This window comes from Botryllus schlosseri, chromosome 16 (assembly GCF_051294905.1).
Source record: "Botryllus schlosseri isolate E-star chromosome 16, Bs_hap1, whole genome shotgun sequence".
NCBI lineage: Eukaryota > Metazoa > Chordata > Ascidiacea > Stolidobranchia > Styelidae > Botryllus > Botryllus schlosseri.
Genome location: NC_137251.1, coordinates 12,399,915 through 12,417,245, shown reverse-complemented (window position 1 = coordinate 12,417,245; position 17,331 = coordinate 12,399,915). Strand labels below are relative to the sequence as shown.

General features: G+C 41.7%; 2 protein-coding genes across 2 annotated transcripts in view; one reads left to right on the top strand and one right to left on the bottom strand.

Annotated features, from left to right (window-relative positions):
* The window catches only part of LOC145458237 (integrin alpha-11-like), a 329,408-nt gene that overhangs the window by 66,450 nt on the left and 245,627 nt on the right, over positions 1 to 17,331 (bottom strand). The gene's annotated exons all lie outside the window — the stretch shown is intronic.
* The window catches only part of LOC145458238 (integrin alpha-11-like), a 36,058-nt gene continuing 22,091 nt past the window's right edge, over positions 3,365 to 17,331 (top strand). Inside the window, exons 1-7 of the mRNA XM_080336557.1 lie at positions 3,365 to 4,421; positions 7,642 to 7,739; positions 12,681 to 12,808; positions 13,194 to 13,317; positions 15,359 to 15,542; positions 15,603 to 15,750; positions 15,951 to 16,048. Coding sequence (XP_080192683.1) covers positions 4,216 to 4,421; positions 7,642 to 7,739; positions 12,681 to 12,808; positions 13,194 to 13,317; positions 15,359 to 15,542; positions 15,603 to 15,750; positions 15,951 to 16,048 — 986 coding nt within the window. The 5' untranslated portion in view covers positions 3,365 to 4,215. The remainder of the gene's footprint in view (positions 4,422 to 7,641; positions 7,740 to 12,680; positions 12,809 to 13,193; positions 13,318 to 15,358; positions 15,543 to 15,602; positions 15,751 to 15,950; positions 16,049 to 17,331) is intronic.

The following is a 17,331-nucleotide window of genomic DNA, read 5'->3' as shown; positions in this document are numbered from 1 at the left end:
TCTGCGATTGGCGTAATGGGTGAAGTTGTATTGGGTTTTGTTGTTGTTGTTTTGCGACTATATGGTATTATATAGACCTTGAAAATATGCTCACATTGAGTTCGGTTCGAAAAAAATAGAAGGAATATTGCACCCATTTTTCAAATTTTCCCATGCATCTCCAAACAAAGCTATTCATACTATATGACGTATACGTGAGGTTGTGGTCACACACCAAACACAGTCAATCGTTAAGGTAAGAAGAAGAAGTATATTAGAAATTTCGTTCTGCTGCTCTCAAATTCAAGGATAATTAGTTTATCATTTTCGCCAACACTCTTTAAAGTCAGTCTGCGGTTAAAAAGTCTCTCACCTTCAAAAGTTGGCCACTTTCCCAAGGACGCCGTCTGCTGGAAGATAGAATACTGCTCAAGACAGACAATGTATAATGCAATGCACGATGTAATGTAAAGAGACAATCAACCGGCGAAGTATGGTCTCGTAAATCTACTGTCAATGTGAGCCTAATACCTGACGTAACCGGCACCCCCAGTGTTGATAGCGGCCTCGCTAACTCCCCCGCCCTACGTGGTGTGATGAAGCGGTGGGGTGTGAATAGTGTGGATTTTTATCAGTTCTGTAGAAAATTAAATTTGCAATGAGAACTTGGGGATCGCCCTAAATATATCAACGATATAACCACTATGTTTCCACAAAAACAACAGCGGTAATTAGCACCGTGTGCTGCAGGGGTGGGAAACATTTGGCCCGAAACAAGATTTTGAGCGGCTCGCAGACCTAGTCTATATACCCTGAAAGAGAAACTCCAATCTGAAAGCATTCACAAATTTTATTCGTCACTGAATGAATCCAGGTTTGCCAACCTGATAAAGATTACCTTGAATCTACTTGTTCTGTTCTGGTCTACATACATTCGCGAGCAAACATTTTCGACCATGAACATTAAAAAGGCAAAGCTGCGTTCCAATCTAATTGATGTTTACGTACAGTTGTTACTGAAGGTTTCTGTTTTACGTCCGATATGCTGACAGAATTCAAAAAAAACTTGTTGACAACTTTGATCGGCCACAGATGTCTCATTGATTTCAATAGTTACTGAAGTAAATTACGATGATAACTTCATCAAATACTGTTTATGCTCTCAATGCTTTAAACTTAAAGTTTACCTCAAATACAATTTATTACTTGTATAGGTGGATAAATAGGCGATTAATGTATCGAATAATGAATCCGGCCCGCCAAGTATTTCATATTCCCATTTCCGACCCGCCGACTGCATAGACCAGGGGTGGGCAAACTCTTTAGCTCGCGGGCTGCATTCAACATTTGAGCCTCCATTGTTCTCTCACAAATAAATTGACCGCAAGCGAAGTGATCAAGCTTACAGCTTAAGTTGTCGTAAACTATACTAGTTTAGTAAAGTAATTTATATGCAAAATGTATGTCTCTGTTCTCTGTTCTTACCTTAGCCAACCCTCTTGTTTTATTGAAATTGTTGAAATTGAATGAAGTTTATATAGTCCTCCACCATTGGCGCAGGCTGGAATTGTATCACATCAATTTGTAAATGGGTAGCCTACCTATTGCATCTTATCAATTCGTTTCTCTAGTCTTTATTTTGGCTAGTAACTATAAACTGAGGCTATGCAATTACTTACGTAGTTTAGCAGTTATACGTTGATGTGAACGATACAGCGCCTTCTGGCGTGTATATTTAACTGTATATTCGTTCAGCGGTTCAAAATCAATGACCACTCAATCTGTATTTCAAACAGCTAGCAAAATGAAAATGACGTAATCATGCCTCATACATCGAAAAGGCAACTTCACTTATTATTATCATATTCTTTATTCACAGTAAAACTGGTAAATACACACATAATCCGGGAAGCAACCTGCCCCCAGAGGAAAATGGCGAGATTGCAGTAAATTTTTAAAATTTCAGTAATACATTCAAATTGTTATTCCTATGCAATACATGGAGAAGTCAGATTACAGAATTGGCAAGGGTTACAGAGCAGAGGTAGAGATGATTGAAGATGAAGAATCGAAATTACAGAAATTATGCTGTGATTCACAATGTAATTTTAGTCCAGTGGTGCATTCAAGGCCTTCCGAAGAATATGCACAGTGCCCAATAATGTGATCTTTTGGATCATGTCGAATCGAACGTTACCCGGAATTTGTTGGATATGTCTCATGAGTTTTTTGCTTACGGCCCCTGTAGCGCCAATGACTATCGGTACAATGTTTATTTTGCATCGCCACATTTTCTCACATTCCATTTTGAGGTCTGCGTATTTGGAGTGTTTTTCTGATTCTTTTTGCAATATGTTTTGATCAGCTGGGACAGCCAGTTCAAAGAATAAGCATTCTCTTTTCTTTTTTAGTTTGACGATTATATCCGGGCGGTTGCTCCTGATTTCGCGGTCAGTTACAACTGGTACATCCCACAGAATTTTTACTTACTCGTTTTCTGTCACTGGTGTGAGGCTGTAATCGTACCAGTTTTTTGTCGAAGTTATTATTATTATTATTATGTATAAAAACATTTAGTGATGCTTTTCGCATCGAAGGCTTTTTGCACCACGGCGATTAAGACATTTTGATCAATATGGCAAGAAACGTCATGAAAACACAAAATGAGTACGTAGTTAAATGCGACGCATTGACTCTCGTACAAAGTCCAGTAGATCGGCGATAATGTTGCTGTCCGTTAAAAGGTTACATAGCTGGAAAGGTACGTTCTTTGTCTGCGCGATACGTTGTAGCTCTCTTCTTATCTCAGTCAGATGTGAGCAGGTCATAATATAGTGTTCGACCGTTTCTAATTCGCCGCAATGCTCGCACAATGGTGATTCCGAGCAGCCAATGTGGTGGAGAACTGGAGGGAGATGTGCATTGAGTCCGCAGTCGAAACAACGTATAGCTTCGTTGCGTCTTGGTGGGACTGATAATAATTTCACCTCCAGATTTGGTCGGAAGATTTTGTGCTGGCTTCCTGTTTCTGAATCGAGATATTCCCGGTTCCAAATATCTTTGCATTTATGTAAAGCGATTTTCTTTGCATCGTCTATAGGGATGTCATGAAGTGTGATGGCACGATGTGATGATGTCGCCTCCTTGGCCAGACGATCGGCTACTTCATTTCCGGGAATTCCTGCGTGGCCCGGAATCCATATGAGCGTGATTGCTTGCCTTTCCTGCTCTCGTCAACCTGTTGAGAACATTAACGATTTGATTGAGGATAAAAGGCCCATCTGTTCGGTAATTAGCTATACAGTCCAGTGCACTAAGGCAATCGCTGAGAAGAACAGCTTGGCTAACGTTGTTCGTTTCGATCCAATGAAAAGCGGATAATATGGCATATGATTCTACTGAGAATGACGACAGAGCTCCTTGGCACTTGTGAGATATTGTTACATTCCGATCTTTTACGAATATCGCATAACCAGTGGCATCCGTGGTCTTCGATCCGTCTGTGAAAAGATATGTAGATGGTTTGGGTATGAGCCCATTAGTTCGGTATAGGCTACGTCCACAATGTATCGGAATGACTTGAATTGTGACTTGACTCGCGACTTGACTTGACTTGACTAGACTTGACTCGAGTCACCTCCAAAAATCAAATGAATTGACTTGACTCGATTCAAAATGTGCAATGACTCGAAATGACTCGTGACCCGAAGGTAGTGACTTGATCCCAACACTGGTGCGCGCAGAGGGAACATTGCTCGCGGTCCGAATTAAGTCATTTACTTTCACTCTCTATGATGTTTAGCAATTCAAACCTTGCAAAATACATAAGCCTCGAGGTCGGGCTATCGTGTCATCAATGGATTAAAAAATACCATGGTAAGGACATAACTTATCATTATCATGTTGAAATATATCAAGAAAATGTTTAATCAAGTACTCACGGTTATTTGATTTTAGTACGCATTTTCTCAATTGTTTTACAACCTTTGATGAGGTTTTCGCGGGCCGCACAAAACGGCGGGCCGTAGTTTGTTCACCCCTGACATGAACGTTGCCCGCCCCTGGTCTACTGCTATTGTCAGTACACCATTTTCTTCAGGGCCACCATAGCATACGAGCTCCCCTGGATAACTGCCCCGTAGGGGCGCCAGTGTCAAGGTTTAAAAACCACAGCCCTATTCTGTTCAAGGCGCGCAAAATCATTACCCAATTTCAACACATTTAGAAACATGCCATATGGTAGTAATTGTTAAGTTGGTACAAAATATGTTGCTATATCTACCTGTGTCGATTGCCTTGATATTTGGGTCATCTGCTTCAAATGTGGAAGACAGAGCGGATTACGTCTCGACATTTAGTCTGAACTACCAGAATTCCAGCGGCTCGCCAACGTTTCTCGGAGCTGATTTCAGCGTGTTGGATATTGCAAATGATAGTATCGGGTAAGTCGCAGTGTCTGGGAGTAATCCGTGGTGAGATACGGGGAATTCTAGAACCCCACTTTTTAGTTATTGTTTGCGGTTTAGTTTGCAATGAGAGCCGCTCAGGGATATATGAAACCATTTTTTTATTGTATAATCATATGTTCTTACTATACCATCTACTGCGAGGTCATTTTTCTTCAGCGCCCCTATACCGCTCCCCTGAACCCAGAGCCCTCCATATCGCACCCTGAGCGTTTCCACCCCCTTTAAAATCGAAGTCGCCCCCTGGGGAGCGCTGGAGAAAAGGTTAAGAACCACTTGTTAACATTGTACAACATATGCCCGATGGTTTCGAAATTTGAGCTGTTTTTCGATGTCATGTACAATATTAAGAGACATAACGAGTGGTGCAATTATTATTTGCAAGGAGCATAATGAGCCAATATTATAATCACAATGAAAAAAGATGAACATGAGGATCAACATCAATGAATCTTTTTCACTATGATCATAATTTTCGTTCATTATCATCCTTATATTCATAATGGATATAGGACCATAATTATTAATAATGTATGAACTACGAACATGATACAGAAACCCATATGATATGGAATTGTGGGAGTTTACCTTTGTTTCCCCTTAAGTTGGGTCTCTCGCAATCAAAATTCGATTGAATGTCCGTTACGTGTCGTTCATGCTCTCGATTCTTTCGTCAATATATATATCGTGGGAGGCTATATATCTCATAATGAAATTCACCAGGACCAAAGTAGACATTTGTTTGTCGATTGGTCCATCCATTTGAGCATGATAGTGTGGCGAGATAGCGTAGTGGTATAATCCGTAGCCGCTAGACCAATGGGTTGCGGTCTCGAGGTCGACTCCATAATTCCTACCGAAGTGTTGGAGGTTTATCTAAGCTCGTCCTCGCCATCTCATCCGTGTAAGCGGTGTCTTATAAAAGCCTAGAAGTGGGCTGCGCTACAAGTCGGGATCTACGGAATGGTGTAATCGACCATAGTAGTCGACAAACACCACGAATACCACAAACAGACTAATTTCAGCATGATGAGTTCAGCAACCACTTGACACCGACGCACTCGATGCAATACCTATTCCATTGACAAAACCTTACAATATCACGTCAGCGATCACAATCTTAGCTACACTACCCAAGAGGCCTACATCCTGAAGTGATTCCCAAATCACATATGGAGCACTCACCACCAGGGCTTTGGAGCCGGAGCCGGAGCCCGGAGCCGGAGGCCCGGAGCCGTGCATTTTCACCGGAGCTGGAGCCGGAGCCGGAGCTCTACATAAAATTCAGCCGGAGCCGGAGCTGGAGCCCGTTATTTGAGGAGTAGCTCCGGCTCCGACCTGAATCATAAGATGCTATTATATATGCAACAACCACATCTGCTAATTTATCATAATTGGCCAGCAGGCCTGAATTTTAATGCTGTGCACAGCAATGGCATAGAGTAAAGTGTGTTCTAGTGCAACGGGTGCAACTATGTTGTCGACAATTGACAAGTATTCAGTATGACGTCACAAGCCGGCACGGCGGCACCTATATGTCTTCGTTGCTACATCGGATGTTACTGACGCTTGACAGTCTCTAGATTACTATAGATAACTAACCTATGGGTAGATTAGTAATCTATATAGACCAGGAATGGCCAACCTTTTCGGCTGAAGAGGCACATGCAATTGGCGAACGAGTGCGCGGTCTACTAGCCGCGCCAAGCGGGTAAAATTTTATAAATAAACTTGGTCAATAACATTACCTGAGTATTGCGGGTCTATTGTATACTGCCCGCTAGGCTCAGTTTGCAAGGACCCGACTATTCGGCGTCTGGCCACATCGATTTCGAAGGTCTCCGATAATATGCGACAATCATTTTGTGCCTACATTTCACCGTCGGCGATCTTTATGCGAGCGCAAACGCGATAAGACTTTCTGCCGTAATTGCGAATACAGTTAGACTCAATCGGGTAAATTAGGCGTTTTTGTCATTTTCAGTAGGGGGTAGGCTAACAAGCAAGAAATCGTGTGACAATTAAACACGCGAGGCGTGAAGAAAAATTTCGCTACTATTTTAGTTTATTGTAATGTACGACGATTTACTGAAAATGTGACAGGACTGTGGATCCGTCAATTCGTCGAAACTGATATTTTACTCATCAACATCCCAAGTGCCGCAGCCAGAATTGTAATTTTTGGTTGGCATTGCAAGTTCACAATCTGAGCAATTCATTTTCGATAATATAATATGAAATTACCTCGCGGGCCACGCAAAACTATAGGCTTACCATATTTTGGAAATCTAAAAAGAGGACACTTTTTCAGAAATTTGAGACTTGCAAAACTGGAGTAGAATTCTCAAAAACCGGTGAATTTTTCCCACTTTGTGACCGGTTGACTAAAAAAAAAGGTCATCACTCCGCGCTCAGAGCTCGAAATACCGTTTTTTTTTCTCCGCATTGCTAGGTGGATGACTAGACAAAAAAAAAAGGTCATCTTTCCGCTAGGAGCTCAATATAGCGTTTTTCGCTCCGAAATACCCTCCGGGGCGTCACTTCTGTAATAATTTACGGCATATCACTCCCAATTTGCTCTAAATCTGGCCTAAATTTTCAAAAAAGAGGAAAAAATCTGAAAAAAGAGGACAAGAGGCCGTCCTCCGAGGACACTTTAAAAAAAGTCAAAAAAGAGGACGTATGATAAGCCTACGCAAAACCCTCTTGCGGGCCAAATGTGGCCCGCGGGTTGCCCCCCCCTGATATAGACAGGCCCATTCGATAATTTCAGAGCCGGAGCTGGAGCCGGAGCAGCGGTAGTAATGCGGCTCCGGAGCTGGAGCCGGAGCTAATGTATGATAGAAGAGAGCTCGGGAGCCGGAGATGGAGCAGTTAAAATTTACGGCTGCTCCAAAGCCCTGCTCACCACTCACCACTCTTGTTATCTCGCACTGGGCTGCAAGGTGCAAGCCTACGGATGTGCGACGAGAGTGACAAGAAGAAAACGTTATGGTAGGCCCTATAGGCTAGAGTCGATTTAGCATTACTGATTAGCTCAGGCGCAAATTGCCTTTAAAGAAGATGCCACGATAAAGCCGCTGTGACGAGTTAGCTAACAATACAGAGACTAATGCCGAGATTCGCATGCAGCAACAGTATCAAGCGACTCTACTGGTGAAGATTTACTTATTTTATATTTACTCTCGTTGCACAGCGTCATTTTCGGTGAACCGAATGCCAGGAATTCCGACGGAGAGTTGATTGGAGAAACGCACCTGTGCTTAACAACATTACTGGACACGCCGACAGGAAGTAATTGATAAGTACCAATATATTGAATTTGCAATTGCGTGGTGTGAATTTAGCCTCTGTTTGATCCCGCAAGCCTAAACCAGAAAGAGCGCACTCTAATCGCAACTTGTAGAATGAATCTCTTTCGATCCGAATGCCCTAGTGCGGTGTTTCTTGACTAACCTGTTTTTCGATGGTTGCGTGGACCCCCTAACCGTGGAATTTGGGAGGCTGATGACTGAAAAAGATCATAATTTCCGCTCAGTCCTAATTATGGCCCAAAAAGATATTTAATGACTAAAAAAGTATCATCACTTTCGCTTGTGAACAACGGTGAGCTCTGAAAGTAAGGGAAAAGCGGGGCATAAGTCAAAGAAAGATACGGTCCAATGTCATGTAGTACAATGTAGCCTTATAGTTGTAGGTTCAACACTGGCCTTTCACGAACCCCTCAATACTAGTCTGCAGATCCGCCAAAGGGTCCATGACCCCAGCTTAGCAACCCCTGCTCTACATCTCTAGGGCTAGTCCGCAACGCTTATTGATTTTCACACAAGTCTAGCAGGCAATTTCGGTTTGTTCACGTCGCCCGCCCGCTTTGCCCGACTCCATCTGAATTATGCATATCCAAGTTGTGTAAGAGAAAGAAGTGTAATCATCCCTAGTATTGGCAGAAACCGAAGATGACATAACTGTCCCGACTTAGACCCTATATCCAATGACCAGGAGCGCGGAACGCCGAGTCCAATACTACTTTAATATTAGCGAGACGTACAGCTTAACAGCAACTCAGCAAATAAGGAATGACCAATGACCCTACCCACGACAGCGGGTGCAATATAAGGCAGCGTAATAATTACATAAACAATGATTACTAACATCACAATAACCCCGTAGTACGGAACTTGGAAAATATCCGAAACATAGCTCCGGCCGATGTACAATGTACATAAAGGTTTATTTCCACCGGCGAGTTATCATACCATCATGTGATGAGACATTTCGTTAACGTCTTATCGTTATGAGTAACCTCTTACGAATTGCAACAATTGTAGCCTACTCTGGTTGATGCATTATACAGACTGACGTGTGTCGAAGAAGACAAAAGCGCTTTACAACGCCACTCACATCGAACCAAAATTCTAAAGAGTTCAATTAGTATCTTTGCTGTATTTCCGTCAAGCAGGCCAACAATCCTGGATATTTGTCATCTCAAATTTAGATTACAAATAAACATGCAAGTAATATACTGTACTTTACCCGGATTACAAGCGGTGTCTCATAAAAAGCCAAAAAGTGGGCCGTACTACAAGTCGGTAAATACGGAGTAAAATATAAAGAATATCGGCCTGCAGTAAAATGGCCAACGTAGTCGAAGCACCATGAATATCAAACAAACAGACATGTACTTTACGTAAGAACATTTCTTTGGATTAGACTTTGTGACGTTCGTGTTCACAACAAATATGGTGTTTACACTAGGGTTGCCATTTTCCTGTGACCCAAATTCCGGACACTCTTTAGCGCCCACTAGTGGATTTCGAAATGAGTTATGAGCACATTGCCTGTCAATATGATGTCCCAGTACTAAAGCTTTGTTATAGACCAGAGGTGGTCACGATCCGGTTCAGGAGTATGTGGCTGTGTATTGTGTGGCCGGAATCGAAACCACATTTCCTCAGCCCCTTACGCCCAAGTAAACAATTATGTCGATGTAACTTCTGGGCTTGCTATATGGATTTGGTCGTTAAATTTTTTGAATGAATTCTGTCAATAATCTTGGTTCTTCCATATTACTATATAGTTTGATCCTCTCTCTGCCCACATGATCAGAGTAGAGCTGGTGGATAATATTGACTTCTAAAATACAGGGGGCGTATTGTACATCGTTAAGTCATGTTCGTGTATCGCCGACAACATTGTTTATCACTCTTATGCCGGTGCGCACCACGGAGCTTTAAAAACACCCTACATTAAGTGGTTTCCAATCTCCAATTTGAAAATGTTCCGCGGCCCAGATCAAAATTTGACGAGCTGATTACTAACAGAAGTCCGCACCTTTGCCCGGACTTACTCATGGGCAATTTTGGAAGCTGATTACGTGCAACATCTTCACGAACCCCAGAATAAAGGCAAACGACCCCTACGCTTGGAACCACTATCTTTGAATAAAGCATTTAAACGGCCTTAACCATCTCTAGGAGTATACCCTTCTCCTATTATTGCGATTACAATTAGGCTTATTTCAGTAAATGAAGGTTATTTTTATTTATATTTTATTGCAGTTTTTGCGAGGGTGGTAGTCCCCATATTAAAATCAGTAGATGTGATAGTATATCGCGCGCAGCCCGAAGAAGAATATCATGTAGCATAAATATTCCCAAAAATAATGTTATTATGTAGATGTACGAAAAACATTATGAGCCTACGTCAAGTCTTCAAAATTCCGGACATTTAGGCATATTTTAGGAATTCCTCCCGGACGCAAGTTTGAACAGTGAAATTCCGGACATGTCCGGGAAATTCCGGACGTATGGCAACCCTAGTTTACACGAACCAGAATCGTTAGGTTCCCAGTTCTCACCATCCTTAGTTCTTGTTCTGTGAAATTATTCCGGCTGATAATAGTCCACCAGAATGTTGGTATGGATGATCCTGAATCAAAATTGTGAGAGGTAAGATCCACTCCCTTAAAGATATGGACTAATATAGTAAAAGTCGATGTTTTCGAGCCATTATTTGGTGATTGAAAAAACTCTTAGGGCAGAGGTCACCAACACGCGGCTCGCGACTTGATCTGAGATTTCGGAAAAAGCTAAGAAAAGCGTTTGAAATGCTGAAATTGACTTCAATTTCAACATATTGTTGTTGTTGTTTCAAAATAAGCTATTCTCCTGTGCCCAACATCATTATATTCGTCACTAGCTAAAGCGGCTTTGGTGATGGCAACAACATTCCATCGAGGGAAAATAATCAGCTGATGTGAATAGGCATATTGTCTTGACGTGCAATGGCCCACACACTGCCAAGACCGAGACGCTTAGAAAACGGCATAGGGCAGTGGTTCTCAAACTGGGGGGGGGGGGGGGGGGGGGGGGCACGCCTCTCTTATGGGGGCGTGAAAGCATCTGAAAGGGTCGCAGAGCTGCGGTAATTTTTTTTTGCGCTACGCGCGATGTGCATCAATTTCAGATTTTGTGTATAGTCCGGAATTCATATAATATAATTCGCTCATCAACAGTCATAAGCTTCCATGCCATAAAACTATCCGTTGGGATTGCTAGCATTCTGGTTACATTTTGTGATATTACGATAAGGGGGAGTGAAATTACTTAGTATCATAAAGGGTGTGTGTCTGAAAAAGTTTGAGAACCAATGGCTTAGGGCTTCCACACAAGATCAACGTTTCTCGCTAGACCCAATATCGATTCCCTAGTCACTGAAAAGCGTTTCCAGGTATTGTGCACAGATCAAAGTTCAAAATAAGATGAAATGGGTGATAATGATTTTTTGTTGTATTTGTATTCATTTATTAAAATATTACTTCTTTTGTTCATGCGCCTCACGGCCGCTACGAAATTTGAAAAGTGGCCCGCGACCCGTTTTGAGTTAGCGACCCCTGTCCTAGGGGGATATTTATACATATATCTCACACACTGTCACAATGTTATGTTATAATACTAATGTATTTGAAAATCAGTGTGCCTGTACTTCCGCGGAGAACGCGAAAATTTTTCAGCGGTAATGGATGAATTCGGTCAATAATATTGTTGCTTGCATTGGTTCTGGGCCCCCATATGGTGATCAACGTAACTTCTGGGGGTGCTTCGTACCCAAGTCCCTATTTCACGGCTAATCGAAAGCGGATTTCATTGTCATGTAGGTCGACCATTCAAGCGCGTATATGAACAATTGACGATGATCATATATATATCAATGGTCTGGGCTAACATGCATCGGCATTTTCGGCGCCGAAGTGCATATTTCTAGAAATTGAAATAAAATTAAATCCTTTCTGGGGTTGAGGTACTCATATTTACATCAAAATATGTAGGCCCTACATTAAATCGCGCGGTGAAATTTTCAAGTTTATTGATTCTACCAAAAATACTCTTCAAATCTATGTTTATTTACAAAATGATTTTGGGCCCTCTTCGAGCTCGCCCCCCCCCGAATTGGCGCGTTTTGGGTTGTGGCTATATCGACCCTGCATACACGTTATCATTGTCAGATTTACCGGTAAAGCTGATAGAAGGCACTCAATTATAAATCTTCTGCTATATGTTTATACTTCACGTTAAGACTATTCCTGAGTTTCTGGAGGGTAAACGCGGGCGGGTCAATTGTAAGGAATTACTTAGTTGAAGCATGCTGTTAGGGCCTGGCCTCCGGAGAAAGCTGTCGCTACTCAAAAGATCGCTCACACGTACCACACCAAATTAGAAGAAAAACTTCTTGGAGACACGCACGATTCCCAATTTGCGTTTATACACGGAGTGGAATATTTCACTCTGCTGGTCGCATTTGTACCGCGGGACTTAGAATGCAAGAACGGGTCATCCGGCGTGATCTTTGACCACAGGTCTATCGCCTGCGATCTTTCTGGGATCGCACTTCGTTTTTGCCGAAACTTTATCTGCCTCGGTGTGTCTTTTTGGCGCCGACAAGATGGTGCCTCATAGTTCTGCAACCGCACTGCAGCACACACGAATAGTTAGCTTCAATTCTGTGCTTCATGCCTATTTTTATTTAAGTCTACTTTCTCATTTTCATTAATCGGAAGGCGAGTACACAACAACAAAAATCCACCGACACTTATATCACGCTCAAAATTTCAAGTTGAGTAGGCTAGTGCTACACCATCTCATAAGTACCCCACCTTATGTCCACCTTATGGGGAGCTGCTACATAGTCACATGGTCAGCACACACTGGCGTTATGTTCCTCGATTCAACATTTCAGCTTTCCACAACATTCCTCTTGACGGTTGTAAAAAGCTTAACGTCAACGACAGAAGCAGCGATAGTGCACCGGGAAGTGATGGCCTGGGCATGGGAATATTTGAAGCACATGCTGATGATGATCGTTTGGTTAGTATTGCTGTATGTATACAATTCAAATCCGGCTGTAGGCTATCTGTCAAATATGATATTTTCCTACATCTGCCAAAGATAATTGTTGGATCTTGAAACTCCGACACAGACTAAATTCGCCGGAATCGTTTAAATCTCAGAATGACCCTTGAACGGCGTCGTGATCACTGATTATTATTTCTCTTTTCGAATATATTTTGCTGAAGTAGTATATAGGTCACGAGGAGGTGTGATAGCAACTGACTTTAAATAAACCACCGATTAAAAATAAGTATTGTGGTTTACCGACGCCTATTAGCTTCATTCAATTCTGTAATACAATATCTGATAACGGACTATATCAGTATTGGATAGAAATCATTGTTATCTGCTGTCCGATTAGGTCTGTGCTCAACGACGGAGCAAAGTATGCACCGGGTTCGGCGGTGGGGTAACGTTGCCGGGGGATTGCTATCAAGGAAATCCGTCGAAAGATTCGTGGAACAGCCTGACGGTAATGCAACCTAGTAAGTATATGAAATCAGTCTTTTAGACATCCGTGCCCACACAACTCGAGCATATCCGAATGTTTGTTCACCTATATTCATATCTGAACAACGGATCAAAATGACATTTGAAGCCATCATTCAACTTGGACACTATCAAGCAAAACTCGGTGAAACACTATGTCCATGTCCAGTGATAAGCAGCACGACCAGTCACCTGTCCTACAAACTCACTGCAGCGTGCTCTACCGGAATCCGTAGGTGGCCCAGTTGGTTAAGCACCAGCGTCATGACATCAATGGCAGTGGTTCGAATCCCGGTTCAGATCTACTTCTATGCGTCGGAGGTTTATCTGAGCTCCTCACCGCTGACCTCACTGCATATGGGGTGTCGTACGAAAGGCCCAGGAGAACGAAGTAAAGTCGAGCTTACAAAATCCGTTGCAACAGATAAGGACGCGTGGGAGAGAGGGAGACAGGAAGATGTGAATGAGTTCGGGACTGGAAGTCGTCCGCAAAGCGTACCAAAAGCAAAAAACACACAAACATTACAATATTCATGATCGGGCGCAAATGATCGTTTTGGCGATAAGCGCCAAGAATTGTTCAATAAAAACAAAAACAGAACACTACCGGAATGTTTTCGATGGTTTATGAAGTGATGCTGCTACCAACAATAAGGGTTGCGTTTAAAACAAAAACATATTTTAAACAAACATGTTTAAAACATGGCCCTTGTTTAAAACATGTTTTTTTCTAGTCATGACGTCACGAATCTTCAATCGTGATGACACAGGGGTTTATAACAGACAATTGAAAATACAGGGTAAATAACATAATCAAGAAATTCTTTATCCAGGACTACATCGTAATGCGGCAATTTTACGGTCGGCGGTCCTCATCATCAGAACACCCATTACGTACCAATTAGTATCTATATATCCCTGCTATAACTGTTGAACTAACGACAATTTTGGGGGTTCCAGCTACTCCATATCGTGTACGTCGACTATATTGGGTACAAATCGTCCGTAGGCTCACAGTGCATGTTTTCGAAAGTATTTGCACACTTATGACAAAATTGTACAAACAAAGTGTTTTAAAACACCGTTTGTTTTATGTGCAACCCTAGTACCAACTGAACAACATACATGTAGTGCAGAGTGCAGACTTGCACAAACTACACTCATTTAGTTGGTTGGCGGTCAACTAAATAACGTTTTTTAAAGTATAGTTCTACTTCTAGTTCTAGTTACATATTTTGAAATTTAAGCAGTTCTAGTTCTACTTCTAGCCAAACAACTAGCAAGCACGTGTCGGCGTTTTGCGTGAATCGAGATACCGGAGTTATGTTGAATGATGTTTGTGCACTGTGCATCCATTAATAGCGCTGAGTCATCACTACTAACAGTGGCGTAGCCAGCGGGTGGATTTTTGTGGTCGAAGTCTCTCCCATTTCAAACTCGAAACCCCGTTCTTTTAAAATGTCGAATCTATGTCCGATATTTACGATAAAACAAGTAATGTGTTGCGTAGGAGAATGAAGTCCAGTTCAAAACGGTTCTTAACATTTAATGACTTGGGAACCCCTACGCCTGCGCTGGGTAATTATTTTTCTGGGAAGGATAAGCAGAAAATACGTTGGCAGGTTAAGTCAACAGTTTTCGCCATATTCTGCGATGTATTAATTTTTAAATGTCGTCAGTTTTAGTTGAGGGTTTTGAAAAGTGAGTAGTTCTAGTTCTAGTTCTAGTTACGGATTTTGAAAAGTTGATAGGTCTAGTTCTAGTTCTAGTTGCACTTTTCGAAAATCCAGTGTTTTGTACATGTCTGACATTTTGCTTCGGATTCACAATGATTAATATTCGCTCACAGCGCAATAATTTTGCCATCAAGTAATTGATATGCGTCACAGCTACAACATTCCCCGAGTGACAGGCAATAATATTTGTTGTTATATCTATATCTATAGCTACAGTTTTACAAAATTACTCCTGGACAACTTTGTAAAAGCCGCATTTACGCTACAAAGCAAAATATTTAACTTAATGGAAACATTCCAGGTTGTTTCGCTGATCTCATCGACATTATACTTCTGGTGGACGGGTCTGGAAGTATCGATGCAGCAGATTTCTCTTTAGCGAAAGAATGGCTAGTGAATGTCACTGATTATCTGCATGATCGATTCGGGAACGCTATCAGGACGGAGGTTCTACAATTTTCTAACAAAGATGGCTTTTTCCCCCCGTAAGATTGACCATCTTAGCATATATTCTCGCGGTATTTTCATTACCAAATGGATTTCAGCGTTGCCATCGGTGCATCCAAGAAGTTCAAAATTCCGTATGTGCTAAACGATGACTTATCAAGTGAGGAAAGACGTAACCGAATCCGAGCCATGCCACAGTTAGGGGAAACGACGTACACCTATTATGCTCTGCGAAGGGCCATGGAGGTAAGAAGTCTAAGAGGACTTGATTATGTTTTCATGAGAATTGCCTTATATGGTAACTGCATTGAAGCCAACTTTGATTTCCAGCATATCAAGCAAGTTAATCACAATGATATTTGATAGAAGAGTCTTTTTGAACATCCCCAGTGTACAAGAACATTCTTTTCCACGATTTTTCCCGTCACTTTTCCGAATCGTTGCAGTGGGAATTTCGGCAATCTGAACGTTATGACTCAAGCAAAAAGGTGATAGTAGTCATCACGGATGGTGAAGCAACGGACTCCGATGATCTGCCTCGTTGGTAAGCATATTCAGCTATTATAGTTGTAAAGATAGAGCCGTGGTACGTTTCAATAGCTGCAACACCCATGGTTGCGAGCGGGGTTGTAACGACTCGAGTCAAAATACGGAAATGACTCGACTCAACTCGAGTCAATTTGTGTATTGACTCGACTTGGACTCGAGTCATTGCGCATGACTCGAACCAAGTCATATGACTCGAGACTCAGACGGCCAAGGCCGACATTTCATTGTAATTTCGAAAAATAGTACACTAATGGGATTTCGTCTATTGGTACTGGAACTTGAAAATGCGACCAGAAACTGCTAAAAGTAAAGAAACTTAGTATGTTATAAATGCGAACCATTCGATATCACTAAACAGAGTTGTAAAATGTGGGTTTAACAAGACTTTAACTGGATACTGAGCAGTCAACACAATGACTTGAAATCAGACTCGAGACTTAATACCATGACTCGAACTCGACCATCTGCTCGCTGACTTGGGCTCGGACCTGATTCGGTCGTTATTATTATCATATTCAAAAACAATTTTAGTGACGCATATAACAACTAAGGTCTTTTGCGAAGAGGTGGTCAGTAACGAAGTACTTCTACTTTTTCGAAGTGCTCAAGTAGTCCTCTACTTCTGGTACTTACTCAAGTATATCTTTTTTTCGCTTCTTCTACTTCTACTTCGTAATATTTTGTGAACTACTTACTTACTTTTCGCTATTTTCAATTTGTCAAGTAGAAATAGTTTCATCCCCAATAAGAAAGATAGCCTAAGGAATGACGGGGCTGTTTTCACGTTAATTTTCATAAAAGTCATGTAATACCCTGAATTTTCGTTGCGCTTCGCACACAGTAGATCTGGTGTGAGAAATATGTTTTAACGAAAGTATATCTGAATATAATCTAGATACCGGGTAGCGTGGTTCCGTTAACTCCGCATTGTCGCCTACACCAAATATTTCATCACCGTAAGTATGGCCCTCCATAACCTTTGAAACTGTCGTTTCGCAATCTAGCAATAACCTATTATACCTTGCAGCCCAAGACGTGTCCTAATCTGGAAAGGGGGACTTTGACTTTTTTAACGTTAGACCTGGTTTAGCAGACCACCGTTGAAACTTTCTGGACGTAAGACATGAAATATATTTTCCGCTTTTTAGAAGTATATTTGTCTTTTTTTCAATTACGAGTATTATACGTTGATTTCTAATCATAGTTTCAGTTCTTTTGTCTGGAAAACATACATGTTGAAATATAAAAGCAAGTGTAGTAACGCCTTATATTTTTTGA